Source organism: Phytophthora sojae, assembly GCF_000149755.1.
Source record: "Phytophthora sojae unplaced genomic scaffold PHYSOscaffold_22, whole genome shotgun sequence".
NCBI classification, from domain to species: domain Eukaryota; phylum Oomycota; class Peronosporomycetes; order Peronosporales; family Peronosporaceae; genus Phytophthora; species Phytophthora sojae.
The window spans coordinates 46,785-61,276 of NW_009258136.1; the positions used below are offsets into that span (position 1 = coordinate 46,785).

Below are 14,492 nucleotides of genomic sequence, written 5' to 3' on the forward strand. Positions count from 1 at the left end.
GCGCTGCTGAAGAAGACGTTCCAGGAGAAGTACGGCGAGGACCTGGTGAAGGTGCTGAGCGGCGAGCTTAGCGGCGACTTGAAGAAGGTGATCCTGACCGCCATGCGCGGTGAGGTGGCCGAGTTCAACGCGTCGATCCACACGAGCGTGAAGGCTGCTGCGGACGCGGACGCCCTGTACAAGGCGGGGGAGGGCCGCATGGGCACGGATGAGACGACGTTCATCAACATCCTGGTGCTGAGCCCTGCTGAGCACGTGCGCAACATCAACAGTGCGTACGTGGCGAAGTACAAGACGGACCTGGCGGGCGCGATCACGGCGGAATTCTCTGGCGACGCCAAGCGCGCTCTGCTGTTCCTGGTGCGCTCGGTGCTGGAGCCGGTGGAGCTGCTTGCGGAGCTGTTCGATACGACGCTGAAGAGTGCGAGCAAGAACGCGTACGGTTTGAGTGCGTGGGTGGTGCGGTACTACCGCCTGCTGGTGCGCATTCGCATCGTGTACATGCGTCTGTACCGCCAGGAGCTGCGCACGCGCATCCAGAGCGTGGTGAGTGGCGAGTACTGCCAGCTGCTTCTGTCGGTGTTTGATGCGGCCGAGGTGGAGTTCGGTGCGTCGGCGTCGGCGTCTGGCTCGGTGGTTGCTGCTGGTGGTGGTACTGTGAGCACGTCGAGCGGGTCTGCTGTTCGTGGTGCCGCTGCTGCTGTGGGCGGTGCTGCTGCTGCTACCGCTGCTGTCGGTGCGGCCATTGGCGCTAGCGCGTCGGTGGAGGAGAAGGCGAGGATCTCGTCGAGCGCTGCAGTGAGCGCCACCGGCAGCAAGACGGCGAGCGTCTTGGATTCTGCTTCTACGGTGACTGCGTCGATGTCTGGCGTGAGCGAAGAGGAGAGCTCTGTTGCTCTGACGGAGACCGCCACGGCCACCGCGGCGATGAGCAGCCTGTACGCCCGCTACGCCCGCGAGGGCAGCAGCGTCGAGTCGATGACGTTCTCTGCCGATATCGATGCGGCTGCGCAGGAGATCCAGCGCGTGTGCACGGGCGCGGCTTCGGACGAGGCTGCCCTGGCATCGCTGCTGCTGTCGAAGACTGCAGAGCAGCGCTACCTGATCTGGTGGCGCTACCGCATCCTGTACAAGCAGAGCCTGACGGTGTGGGTGAAGAGCACGAGCGACTACGGCCTTCTGCTGAAGATGCTGGCGAGCCCTCTGGAGCACGTGGAGGCCGAGATCCTGCGCAAGGCGACGAAGGGCCTGGGCACGACCGAGGAGTGGATCTACCCGGTCGTGATGGCGCGCTCGAACGCCGAGATCGCGCTGCTGAAGAAGACGTTCCAGGAGAAGTACGGCGAGGACCTGGTGAAGGTGCTGAGCGGCGAGCTTAGCGGCGACTTGAAGAAGGTGATCCTGACCGCCATGCGCGGTGAGGTGGCCGAGTTCAACGCGTCGATCCACACGAGCGTGAAGGCTGCTGCGGACGCGGACGCCCTGTACAAGGCGGGGGAGGGCCGCATGGGCACGGATGAGACGACGTTCATCAACATCCTGGTGCTGAGCCCTGCTGAGCACGTGCGCAACATCAACAGTGCGTACGTGGCGAAGTACAAGACGGACCTGGCGGGCGCGATCACGGCGGAATTCTCTGGCGACGCCAAGCGCGCTCTGCTGTTCCTGGTGCGCTCGGTGCTGGAGCCGGTGGAGCTGCTTGCGGAGCTGTTCGATACGACGCTGAAGAGTGCGAGCAAGAACGCGTACGGTTTGAGTGCGTGGGTGGTGCGGTACTACCGCCTGCTGGTGCGCATTCGCATCGTGTACATGCGTCTGTACCGCCAGGAGCTGCGCACGCGCATCCAGAGCGTGGTGAGTGGCGAGTACTGCCAGCTGCTTCTGTCGGTGTTTGATGCGGCCGAGGTGGAGTTCGGTGCGTCGGCGTCGGCGTCTGGCTCGGTGGTTGCTGCTGGTGGTGGTACTGTGAGCACGTCGAGCGGGTCTGCTGTTCGTGGTGCCGCTGCTGCTGTGGGCGGTGCTGCTGCTGCTACCGCTGCTGTCGGTGCGGCCATTGGCGCTAGCGCGTCGGTGGAGGAGAAGGCGAGCAGTACCGTTGGCATAGTTAAGAAAACAGTGTCGTCCTCGGTGACGGCGATGTCTTCTACGATTGTCCGTACCGTCGGGTTTGGCAATCTGTACGCTCAGACCTGCCACGATGTGGCCGGTGGTGCGACCTTGGGTCTATACGCCGACATTGAAGCTGCTGTTGAGGAGATCAACTCCAAATGCACTGGTGGCGCGTCTGACGAAAAGACTCTTGCATCGCTGCTACTGTCGAAGACTGCAGAGCAGCGCTACCTGATCTGGTGGCGCTACCGCATCCTGTACAAGCAGAGCCTGACGGTGTGGGTGAAGAGCACGAGCGACTACGGCCTTCTGCTGAAGATGCTGGCGAGCCCTCTGGAGCACGTGGAGGCCGAGATCCTGCGCAAGGCGACGAAGGGCCTGGGCACGACCGAGGAGTGGATCTACCCGGTCGTGATGGCGCGCTCGAACGCCGAGATCGCGCTGCTGAAGAAGACGTTCCAGGAGAAGTACGGCGAGGACCTGGTGAAGGTGCTGAGCGGCGAGCTAAGTGGTGACCTCAAGAAGGTCATCTTGGCTGCTATGCAGGGAGACGTGCCGAGTTTTGACCCTGCCGTGCACACGAGCGCCAAGGCTGCGGCGGACGCTGATGCTCTGTACAAGGCTGGCGAAGGGAAGTGGGGCACCGACGAAGAGACCTTCATCCGGATCGTGGTGTCGAGTCCTGGCCAGCACCTGAAGGACGTCGACGCCGCGTACTCGAAGAAGTACAAGAAGACGAGCATCGTCAAGGCCATCAAGGGCGAGTTCAAGGGCGACGCCCAGGCGGCGCTGCTCTTCCACGTGCGCATGGTGTTCGAGCCGTTCGAGCTTTTGGCCAGTCTCTTCGAGAGCACGATGAAGGGCCTGGGCACGGACGAGTACGGCCTCAGCGCGGCGGTGGTGCGCTACCACGTGCTGCTACCCGAGGTCAAGACGGCGTACAAGAAGCTGTACGGCAAGGAGCTCAGCCAGCGCATCCGAGGCGACACGAGCGGCGAGTACCGCGACCTGCTGCTGCCCATCGTGGACGGCCAGTAATCCGTGATCGCTCGGAGACGGCCGTGCAGTGACTTTTAGCGTTGTAGTCTGCATTCCTTCTCATTCATAATACGTTGCATTGCATTGAATCCTCTTGGGGCAAGTCAAGTTGAAGTCAGCCATACTTGTATTAGGGTAGTACTAGATCTGTAATTACGGCATTTTCGCCTCTCGTCGCACCACATCAAAAGACCCAACTCCCAAGGAGGGATGGAGCCGACGGGGACGGACGCCGCGGCGCCGCCGAGCCTGGCGGAGCTGGGCGAGAGCTCGCTGCTGGACCAGCTGCACGACCTGCACCGGCGGCTGGCGGCCGTGCGCCAGGACTCGCAGCGCTACAACTCGCTGGCGCGCAACCTGGGGCCGATCCCCATGGCCAACGACAGCAACAAGATCATCGTGTGCTCGCTGCGCCGCTGCGTGCGCATGCTCAAGACGGACCAGGGCGACGGCTGGCAGTACACGGCGTCGGCCACGGGGCTCAAGAGCGCCATCGACTACCTGGGGCGCGGCAACTCGGTGCACTGGGTCTCGTGGCCGGGCGCGGTCGTGGACGAGTCGAGCCAGGACGGCGTGCGGCGCCGGCTCGAGGCGGACTTCGCGTGCCACCCGGTCTTCCTGGGCGCGGAGACGCTGGACCTGTACCACAACCAGTTCTGCAACGTGGTGCTCTGGCCGCTCTTCCACTCGCTGCCGCAGCGCTCGGACAGCCGCCTGCTCGAGAACTTCGGCGACAAGTACGACGCCTATTGCTCGGCCAACCAGAAGTTCCTCGAGGCCGTGTCGGAGATCTACAAGGACGGGGACCTCGTGCTCGTGTGCGACTACCAGCTCATGGCGCTGCCGGGGCTGCTGCGCCGCCGCTTCCCGGAGATCACGTGCGGCTTCTACTTCCACTGCCCCTTCCCGTCCTCCGAGTTCTTCCAGATGCTGCCCGTGCGCGAGGCGCTGCTGCACGGCGTGCTGGGCGCCGACCTCGTCGTGTTCAACCACTTCGACTACGTGCGCCACTTCCTCAACGTCTGCACGCGCATGCTCGGGCTCGAGAGCTCCCCGAGCCGCGTCGAGTATAACGGGCGGCTCATCTCGCTCGGCATCTGCCCCATGGGCATCGACCCAGTCAAGTACGCGGTCACGCCCAAGGTCGAGGCCCACGTCGAGATGCTCAAGCGGCAGCAGGACGGCATGAAGATCATCGTGGGCGTGCACAAGCTCGACTTCTGCAAGGGCATCCCGGAGATGCTCGAGGCCATGGAGTACTTGCTGCAGCACTACCCAGAGTACCGCGGCAAAGTGGTCCTATACGCGGTCGTGCGTGATGCTGGACGCACGGCGTCTGTGCAGTACAGAATGCTCAGTCGACAGATCAACGAGCTCGTGGGCCGCGTAAATGGGCGGTTCGGCACCGCAGAGTACTGCCCCGTGCGCTATCTGAAGCAGTCCATCGACCACGACCAGCTCGTGGCGCTCTACAACTGCGCCGATGTCGCCATCGTCAGCAGCATCAAGGAAGGAATAAATCTACAGGCCATGGAGTTCATTGCCGCCCAGAAGAAGAGCTGTCACGGTGTGCTCGTCTACAGTGAGTTCGCAGGGTGAGTTGGTGGCTGTGGCAGGTGGTTTTGTTTGTTGCTGCAGGTCTGACTAACGATGATGTCATATTCGATATGGTACGGCTGTGGGTGCCGTCAGGTGTGCATCGTCGTTCCAAGGCGCGTTGCTGGTCAACCCGATGCACATTGAGCAAGTTGCTGCAAGCGTGGACACAGCGCTTCGCATGAGTCCGACCACTAAGCGGATCCGCCACCACCAACTGTCGCGATATGTACACACGTACACGTCGACGCTGTGGGCGCAACGAATCATGTCAGCCTTGAACGAGGTGAGCTGGCTGACTCGTTATCTTGTGTGTGGTGAGATAGAACGTCTCTGTCTAACTATTCTCGCTACGAATGCAGGCTGCTGCTACGGCGCAAGAGTACAATCGTTTGGACAAGCTGGATACGGCGCAACTGCTTGGATATTACGAGCGCAGCCAGCGACGTCTGTTCCTGCTGGATTATGACGGCACACTCGTCAACTATCAGAGCATGGAAGAACTCGCAGAACCGTCCGCTGCACTTTTGTCTTGCCTCGAAGATCTCACTGCGGATCCTCGCAACACCGTCTATATTATCAGCGGAAGGAACAAGACCCGTTTACAGGTTAGTGGATGTGATGTGTTTAGCCAGTGTCTACAAATTACTCACAGCTGCGTTTGGTAGGAATGGTTTGGTCATTTACCACGCGTCGGACTGGCAGCCGAGCACGGTTACTGGTTCCGTCCGGCGTCCAAGCACCCATCTACGCTTGACGTGGATGGAAGCGGCGCTAGCGGAGACAATCTGCCGAGATTAAGTATCGAAGACGTGTCGCTTGCGTCCGAATCGCTGGCGATGGCGACAGCCTCGGAAGACGATCCGCTTGCGAGCTCGTCTTCATCCGTCATGGGGGCCAGCGAGAGTGCAATGTTCGAGAGAGCTCCGTGGCAATGCATGTTCAGCGACGTGGAGCTGGAATGGCGCGATGAAGTGGAGAGCATCTTGGAGCACTTCACGGAGCGAACTCCAGGCTCGCTGTTGGATGTGAAAGACTGCTGCTACACGTGGCACTTTCGAGATGCCGACCCCACCTTCGGTCTGAAGCAGGCGAAGGATATGCAGCTGCATTTTGACCAGATGCTGCGTGATCTGCCGGTTGGTGTGGTGATGTGTCGAATTAAGAAGTACGTGATGATCCGACCGTGGCGTGTCAACAAGGGCCGCGCCGTGAGTCGCATTCTCGAGTACGAAAGCGAGACGCCCTACTTCACGGCTCTGGACTTCGACTTCATCCTCGCGCTGGGAGACGAGCGCACTGATGAGGACATGTTCGACGTCGTGCAGGGCAGCAACTGCTATACGTGCACTGTTGGGATGAAGGTCAGTCGTGCGCAGTATTATCTGGACGATCCCGACGAGGTTCTGCGCGTGCTGACTGCGTGCACGAGCTTGCTGGGCGTTGAGCGCCAGCCGCTGTCAGGCTAAGTATCTATTGCAGGCGAAGATGTTGCAGCCGCCTACTGCGTGGTGATGAGCTTCGCCATCGCATGCCGCGGGAGTATTTGCGTTTTTGGGCTTATCATATTCGACGAACACGCAGTGATTTTTTTATTCGTAGTCACAACGACGAGTTACTTCGGTGTCAGATCGGCCTGTCACTCTTCTTCAGAGGAATCTTCGCTCACAACGCGCTTACGCGTCACCTTGCGCTTGGCCCGCTCTCTCTTCTTTGGCGTAGTTCGCGTAGTCTTCGCACCTTTAACGGAAATCTTCCGTTTCGCCCTGCTCTTGGCCTGCGGTGACGTCGCACGCTCCGTGGAATCGCCATCCATCGCATCGCCCTAGCATGGATGTAACAATGCACAAATGAGTACGAGTACAATGGGGGCCTCCCCCTGCATGAGCAAACACGTACCTCCTCCTTGCCCTCCTTCTTCCCGACAATGAACTGATCCAGCTTGTCAATAGCCTCTTTCATTTCGGCCGTCGCTGTCAGCGCGCTGTTCCCGCGCCGCGATTTCGCCACCAGAGAGGTGAAGTTGTCGGCAACCACGCTATCGTGGAGAGCATCACTGTAGAGCTTGTGGTTCTGGTACAAGTACTTGAGCGACTTCTCTGTGTGCGGCAGGCGTGCCAAACAGTACGCCAGGTCACGCTGCTGCTGCACCTTGGACGCTGTCGGGAACCGCTGGGACAGCTTTTCGACGATACTTTCGATTTGTTTTTCCTTCGTAATAAACTGGATGAGGAATCGCGTGATCGTCTGAAAGTCTGAATTGGACACGAGCTCGCTACAGAAAATACATGACAGAGTTAGTCGTGGAAACCACGCAAACCTTAACCCGATAACTCACCTGGTGGACAGCTGGCCAATCGCATCCGGAAGCATGTTGTAAATGGGGTTGTTTCCCTTCTTCGACAGCTCGAAGAAAAAGAGCTTGGCAAGGTTACGGATTCCGTCGTTCTCGTCGACCAAAGAGATGGCGATTTCGCTGATTTGGCCCTTCACCTTGATCATGTCGTTCAGAATTAGGTGGGAGAGCACCACGATTGTGTTCTTGCGCACGTTCAGGTTCACGTCACGTAAACGGTTGTACAGATGCGACGTCCAAGGCTCCACCAAGTTGGGGAATCGGAACGATAGGTCTCCTAGCGCGATAATCACATCACCTCGCACGGACGGCTGCGGAGAATCTTGCAAAATCGTAAACAGAAGCTGCAAGTGCTTTTCGCAGAACTCTTCGGACACGGCCATAAACTTGCTGAGAGCCACCACCGCACACTCGGTCAAGAGTTCGTCGTTCTTGAACTCTTCCTCGGCGCCCACAAGCACTCGGATAATAAGAGGACCGTACATTCCCAGCAGATTGCGGCAAGCAATCTCTTTTTGAATGATATTGTTCACAAAGGTGTCTTCCTCCGCCTCGACCTCAGCGGCCACACCAAGCTCGTCCTCCATCGCACTCACATCCTCGGCATCCCCAGCGGAGGCTGAGTTATCGGATGGTCTCGCCGCAGCAGTGCGGTTACCACGCATTTTCTTCACTTTTGCGGCAAGCTTTTCCACGTGAATGGCTACTTTCACTGCCGAGTGGCCCAACACGAAGAAAAAATGTGCCAGCTCCACACGAGAAACATCATTTGTCTCACTCTCAAACAGACGCAGCGACAAATGCTTAATCACGTCACCACACACATCTTCCGGACGCTCACAAATAGAAAATATGGCCTCGATTGCTTGCTGCACGGTATCAAACCAGGTCGAATGCAGGCACTCCGAATCAATTCCTTCGTCGCCAACAAAATCCAGAGCAAGGAAACGCTGCAACCGAAGGATAATCTGCTCGGTCGCATCCAGATTCGAGCGTTGAATGCGCCGCTGGGTCTGACTGTTGCTTTTCGCAACCGCATTCTTCGGTTCTAGCTGAATGCACTGTACCAATCGACAGGCAGCGCCAAGAACGCGATAGCGCGAGCCAGGGCTGCACGCCACGTCACCAAAACCCATCGAGAGCACTTGACCCAGACGGTCGTTCGAAAACAGCATCGAATCATCAATGTTCGCGATCATGCTCAGCAGCACCAAAGCATTGCTAACAACGGAGATCGGATAAACAGTGACATCCACAAGTGCCCAAAGAGAGCTGATAACCACCATCGGTACCTTTTGACTGCGATGAAGCTCTCCCATAATTCGCTCCAAACACGTGTACTCCGCAACAGTGCACTCATCCAAAAACTTGACCAGATTTTCAGCCACGAGCTGCGGTGAATTGCGCTCAGGATCGTCCACATCGATGCGAATAAACAAAGACACGAACGTATTCGACAACTGCTCCTGAATCGACACATCAGATCGCCACGTCAACGGCAAAACCTTCTTGATCCCAGTTTGAGCTGCTCCGAGATGGAAACGATACGCTTTCTCAAAGAACTGAATGGCCTCCAACACGTCCGAGATCGATTTGCTTCCCAGTAGCTGCCCCATCAACGGCAATGCCCGCTGCTCGAACTCATCAATGAAGTCAATCGCGTCTTGGTAGAACTTCAACAGGCGCACAGTCTTTTGCAACTCTTTTTCAAGGGCAGCAGCTTCCTCTTCCGAGGAGACTGCTGGTCTGGGGGGCGAAGGAGATGCCCCCTCTTCGCTCTGAATGGCGATCTCCCCCAGCGCTTCGCTCATTTCCTTCTCCGCGCCAGCGATGACCTCGTCACGCTTCTTCTTCATTTCCTCGGTCAATTCGTCACGCTTTTTCGCGTAGAAGTCTCGGTCCAGGTTCCCCATAAAAGGATTTCTCTCCAATAACAGAGAGAGTAAGTGAATGCTATGGCGGCGAACCACCGCGGCCTTGTCCTGCAGCCGCCCGACAGCCATCAGCGTCACGTTCTTGAGCATGTGCAGCGGCAAAGCTCCTTCCTCGCACAACAGCGCCCACATCTTCAAGACGTGGCCTCGCGCGAAAGAGTTGATGTCATGTGTGCGGTCCTCAAGCACACTGAGGAGCTGATCTCGCGTGGATCGAGAAAACGTGCGCGGGGCCTGTGCAGAAGTCTTGCTAGCCTCTTCGTCGTCGTCGTTTGAGTCACTGCTGCTGCCGCCCTCGTCATCGCTGCTTTCGTCACTATCAGATCCGTCGCTCTTGGTTTCCTCGTCGTTCTTCTTCTTCTTCTGCTTACGCGACTTCTTTTTCGTTGCTGCAGCGTCGTCAGTAGAGGCGGTCTGAGGGTCCAGTCCATTTTGACGGAAGTTCCACAACAATATCTGCGCCACGCACGTAACAGCAGCGTTGCGCAGCTGGTACGCCTCTGAGTCCAGCAACGCCAACACGAAGCTCAGATTCCCCATGATCAACGCCGGCGTGAGCGTTGACAGACTCGAGAGAAACATGGCGATGTTGCGCGTGCCGGCCACGTCCTTGGAGGCGTCCCGCGACGAGATCTTGCCGATCTCGCTGATGAGGTCCGCCGCGAAGGTCATGTTGGCGTACTTGAAGTAGAGCAGCTCGACCAGCTCCGCGATGGATGCGCTCAAGTGCTCGTGCGTGTAGATCAAGTCGATGAGCGACGCCACCACTGATATGTGGATCGCAGGCGCCTTCTGTAGGCTCATCGCGAGCAGCTGCAGCAGCAAGACAGAGGAGACGGCAACACGAGCAAGAGCGGTGGGGTGTTCCGTGGCGTCAGTTAGTTAGTCACGCAACCGGTTGGTTACTAGCAAACGGACGAGGCGTGACGTGCGTACATGGTAGAGCTTGGGCTTGAAGGACTTGCCCCGGCAGAGCGGCGCGTTGCCCAGCAGCTCGAACACCACTTTGCAGTACAGCATGGAGAACTCCTGCGACAAGAGAAGACAAGACCAGACAAGAAGCTGTGAGCAAGTAATGCACCTCAGGCTTCGGGCGCGCGCCTCCTAGCTCGCCAGCCGTCCCACCTCTTCGGGCACGTTCATGTTCCACATGCTGAAGGTCGCGGGGTTGACGGAGCGGTTGAGCTTGTGGATGGCGCCCTCCACGACCTTGCTCCAGTTGACGCGGTTGAGCGCCGACGTCTGGCTCTTCTTGCCCTTGTGCTTGAGCACGTCCTTCTCGGCCTGCACCTGCAGGCTGCTGACGCTCGTGAGCGCCGTGACGAGGAAGTAGACGCTGGCCTTGAAGGCGCTGCGGTAGAGCGCCACGTCCTCCGCGTCGCTGCCCGGGCGCCGCGCCAGCACGCCCTCGGTGGCGTTGGACACGAAGGCGGCCAGCATCTCCACCACGCGCATGCGCAGCGGCTCCGAGAGCGCCGGCAGCTTCTTGACGAGGCTGTACGCCACGTCCAGCGGGTCCTCCTGCAGCAGCTCCAGCCCAGCCTCGCTGCCCAGCACCCGGTCCTCCAGCCGCTGCACGCGCGCCGAGATCTCGGCCGCCGTCTCGTCCTCGAACGTCAGCACGCTCTGCACGTGGTAGCGCCCCGCCTTGGCCAGCTCCAGGTCCGCCGCGTGCAGCGGCACCAGGAACTCCATGGCCGGTAATGAACTGAGGCGGCGGCTCTTCTCGTACTTAGCCGAGTACTCTCAAAAAAGGGTTCTTTTTGGCGCCAAGCTCTAATTTCTATTTGGCGCGCTATCACACTCACTGCAGTCCAGCGGCGGCGGACCATGAACTACGGCGGCGGCTACGAGGCGTACGGCAACGACGAGTACCCGGGCAATGGCGGCGGCGGCTTCATGTCGAGCCAGCCGAGCGGCAGCCAGGCCACGCCCACCAAGCGCAGCGGCGGCGCGCAGAGCATCCTGCCCGTGAGCATCAAGCAGCTGCAGACGCTGGGCGGCGCCTCCGGGGACGACGACGCGCTGCGGCTGGACGGCCAGGAGCTGTCCACCGTGCGGCTCGTGGGGCTGCTGACCAACCTGACGCCGCACTCGACGAGCCTGCGCTTCCAGCTGGACGACGGCTCGGGCGCCTTCGACTGCCAGTACTTCGTCACGGCCGACGACCCGGACGCGAGCGAGAGCGAGATGAACCGCCTGCGCGACGGCAGCTACGTGCGCGTCGTGGGCAAGCTGCGCTCGTTCCAGGGCAAGGCCAGCCTCTCGTGCTTCAACGTGACGCCCGTGGACGACCTGAACGAGCTCACGCACCACCTGCTCGAGGTCATCTACGTGCACTGCTACAACACCCGGCCCGTGCACGACGGCAAGGCGGACGTCACCATGACGTCCTTCAACACGCCCACCAAGGGCGCCAACCAGTGGAACCAGCCCAGCGCCGGCGCGGCCGCGGGCGGCTTCGGCGGCGGCGGCGCCATGGACTACGGCATGATGGACTCCAACTTCTCGCCCGAGCAGAAGGCCATCCTCGACGTGCTGGGCACGTGCACCAGCGACCGCGGCCTCAAGATCGACCAGATCTACGCCGACCTCCGCGGCCAGATGACCGAGCCGCAGCTGCGCAGCGCGCTCAACTATCTCACCAGCGAGGGCCACGTCTACTCCACGATCGACGAGGACCACTTCAAGCGCACGGCCTAGGGAGCGAGCCGAGGTGGACGAGAGGAGGAGCATCCATTGCAGTGGGTCTTCAGGCTAAGTCCCGTAACTAAATAGTTCTAGCACTTCGTGTTGTTTCTTCTTGGGTTGGTTTTCGTGCTGTGCTGGATATCATGCGCCACGGGATTGATCATCTTGATGAAAATTTCTAGCCTTACGAACTGCGACCTCCCCCGGGACGCTTGTCGCCCGGGTAAGCTAGTACGGGAATCGCTCCATTACCGAGTCATCGGGAATGGGGCGATTCATCCACCACTACAGTGTAGTGGTGGATGACCTCTCCTTCCTACTGCAGGTTAGAAACTCTTCGTGCTCGGGGCAAGACGGCGTCTGGCATGAGAGCAATGCTGGTTATGAGAGCAATGCTGGTTATGAGAGCAATGCTGGTTATTAGTGCCCCCTGCGCTGATATCGCTGCATCGGCCAGCTCAGCCCATTTGTCATCGGCATCTTCCTCAATGTCGGGCCCAACAAAAAAACACTCCATAATTAACATCATTAGTGGTAGTCACACGGCTTGAACGAACCTGAGACATGAGAACCCGCCGGGTTCTGTTTACCGGGTTCAACCCGGTAAACCGGTCTACCGAGTTCGGAAGTTTCAAATACCATTTTGTGAACTCAGTATATCGATATTCCAGGTTCGCGGTCATTTTTGCTAGTTTAAAAACACGAACCACGCCATTCACAGTTACGTCCTTGGTTCGTTTTCTCACTCACGTCTTCATTGGCTCACCCGCCTTACTCGGTTAGAGCATCTCCAGCGGTGGGTCTTATCCTAAGACGTAACAGGGTCTTTGAGACCACAATTTTACAGTTGAGACCCGCGCAGACCGACTTACTTCCAGCGGTGAGTTCTATCCCGCATGTGAAAATTGCATTCAGTCTTGGTGCAATCTTTTAAATACGGCGACTCTTCAGTTTTGTATGGGTGGCATTAAGATTGTGGTCTTATTTTAAGACTCGAAAGCCAATCTATAGGTCCCGGTGAAGTTAAAACCTGCAATAGGACCTTCTGGTGGAAGCCTTAAGTCTCGGCCAAGTCTTAACAGCGTTACTTTTAGGATAAAACCGTGTTTGAGACCAACCGCTGGAGATGCTCTTAGAGCTGCATAACCGTCGAGTATCATTATCCGTATCAACAGTTTCTCTCTCAGAATATAGAATCTATTAGGCTATTAATCTTGACGAGGTAATCTATCGAGGTTTCATCTTTGCAGCTACTTTTATGCTAAAGGTTATAGGATTACACGATTTAAGTCGTTTTCCTGGGCTCTTTCCAAAAGCCACGACTTTTCAAGCTTAGATCGTCTAGCCAATCAAATTCCTAGGAAACAAACCAAAGTGAACCTTCCACTCGCTTAAGTTTAGGTTCACTTCGGCTCATTCGATTAAGTTAATCTTAGTCTGAACAATAAAACCTCGCTAACCGCGGTTCTGAGGTTTATTCGGTTCGCGAAAAAACGACCGAACCATAGTTCAGGTTCGGTTCGTTCTGGCCGTGGGTAGTCAATTGCGCAGCAACAAGATGATTTTTTAGAGCAAAATGCGCAGTAGCCAATCAAAGCGAGGCCAATTGACCACCCAAATTGAAGTTTTAGCAACAACAAGCATTTTTTTTACACTTCCGAATTTGCTGCCAAGCCGCGACGTGACGAGAGTGACGACGTGTTCGGGGCCGGGGAGCCTTCATAAAACGGAAGGTGTGAAGTAACACAGTGCTAAAGAGCCAGCGCACGAGAACATCTTAGGCAAACTATACGATCCTCTATTCGCAGGACCTGAGAGAACACGACCTCATGGAGGACCACGGCAAGCCGCCGGACCGGCAGGGAGACGGCAGCGTAGAGGATCACGGAGTGATCGACGTGACATCGCCTACTCCGCCGGAGAACCCCAACCTATCGAGAAGTAACACCGCTGATGTCGACATGGACGAGGGCGCAGCATCCGCCTCGGCGCCGGAGGTCGATGAAGCCGCAACCTCAGGCCACGACGAAGCCGAACAGCTCACGTTCGCAGAGATGTACGCGTACTTGCGTAGTGAACTTACCGGACTCGACGTTCAGAGGGCAAAAGAAGTAGTAAACGCAACTGAATATGCCGAAGTAATGTTTGCGGAGGTATTCAATGCACGCCCGAGGGAGCCACTACCAGCCGATCGCGAGCACTACCCGCAACTCACTGACGACGAGACGGACCAAATGCTCAGCTTCCTGCTCGCTCATCTGAGAAGTGGGAGACCGGACGAGCGCAAATGGAGAGCCGCGATGCACGATCTGACCCGTTCGATCTACAAAGTGCTCAACCGATCTCTAACCAAGACAATCGATCTCCGCATTAGCGAGTTGGAGGTCAAGACGGGAGCCACAGCAGATCCATGGTCTCAGAAACTGTTCCCTCAGGCCGAATCAGCTGACACGGACGTTGAAATGACGGGGGCCGGTGCATCATCGTTCAGATTTTTACGCAAGGTGTATTCTCCGCAAGACATTGAGGAACTACGCAAATTGAGTGAAACGCCGTTTGGTTTCCCAGCGCTACTGCGCAAACCAACGGAGCTGGAGTTAGAAGTGATTCGCGGACTATTGGAGGGTTCAATTCTGTGCGAGCATCTACCAGCATTCCTGAAGCGGATCTGCAGCAACGCGTCACTCCGAGTAATTCAAAACACTATTAAGGCTCAAGTGGAAGGAGACCTAGTTCTTCTGCTACAACCCGACTTCCCAGTCTATCCT

At 57.8% G+C, this 14,492-nt stretch overlaps 5 protein-coding genes across 5 annotated transcripts; 4 read left to right on the forward strand and 1 right to left on the reverse strand.

Annotated features, from left to right (window-relative positions):
* Nucleotides 1-12: 12 nt before the first annotated feature.
* PHYSODRAFT_342845 (hypothetical protein) lies at nt 13-3,147 on the forward strand (the record flags this gene model as incomplete). Its single annotated transcript, XM_009541341.1, has 1 exon — nt 13-3,147. A coding segment is annotated over one exon (3,135 nt), but the record flags the coding sequence as incomplete, so codon positions are not given.
* Nucleotides 3,148-3,357: 210 nt separating this feature from the next.
* PHYSODRAFT_535258 (hypothetical protein) lies at nt 3,358-6,212 on the forward strand (the record flags this gene model as incomplete). Its single annotated transcript, XM_009541342.1, has 5 exons — nt 3,358-4,742; nt 4,840-5,029; nt 5,106-5,351; nt 5,412-5,544; nt 5,602-6,212. 5 exons carry the CDS (start codon nt 3,358-3,360, stop codon nt 6,210-6,212), a joined length of 2,565 nt encoding a protein of 854 aa, XP_009539637.1.
* A 170-nt stretch (nt 6,213-6,382) lies between these two features.
* Nucleotides 6,383-10,728, reverse strand: PHYSODRAFT_348671 (hypothetical protein; the record flags this gene model as incomplete). Its single annotated transcript, XM_009541343.1, has 5 exons — nt 6,383-6,568; nt 6,643-7,018; nt 7,082-9,846; nt 9,970-10,062; nt 10,159-10,728. The coding sequence occupies 5 exons, from the start codon at nt 10,726-10,728 to the stop codon at nt 6,383-6,385; spliced, it is 3,990 nt and encodes a 1,329-aa protein (XP_009539638.1).
* A 204-nt stretch (nt 10,729-10,932) lies between these two features.
* Nucleotides 10,933-11,736, forward strand: PHYSODRAFT_535287 (hypothetical protein; the record flags this gene model as incomplete). Its single annotated transcript, XM_009541344.1, has 1 exon — nt 10,933-11,736. The coding sequence occupies one exon, from the start codon at nt 10,933-10,935 to the stop codon at nt 11,734-11,736; it is 804 nt and encodes a 267-aa protein (XP_009539639.1).
* A 2,021-nt stretch (nt 11,737-13,757) lies between these two features.
* On the forward strand, nt 13,758-14,492 carry PHYSODRAFT_440733 (hypothetical protein; the record flags this gene model as incomplete). Its single annotated transcript, XM_009541345.1, has 3 exons — nt 13,758-13,867; nt 13,967-14,180; nt 14,388-14,492. Coding segments are annotated over 3 exons (429 nt in total), but the record flags the coding sequence as incomplete, so codon positions are not given.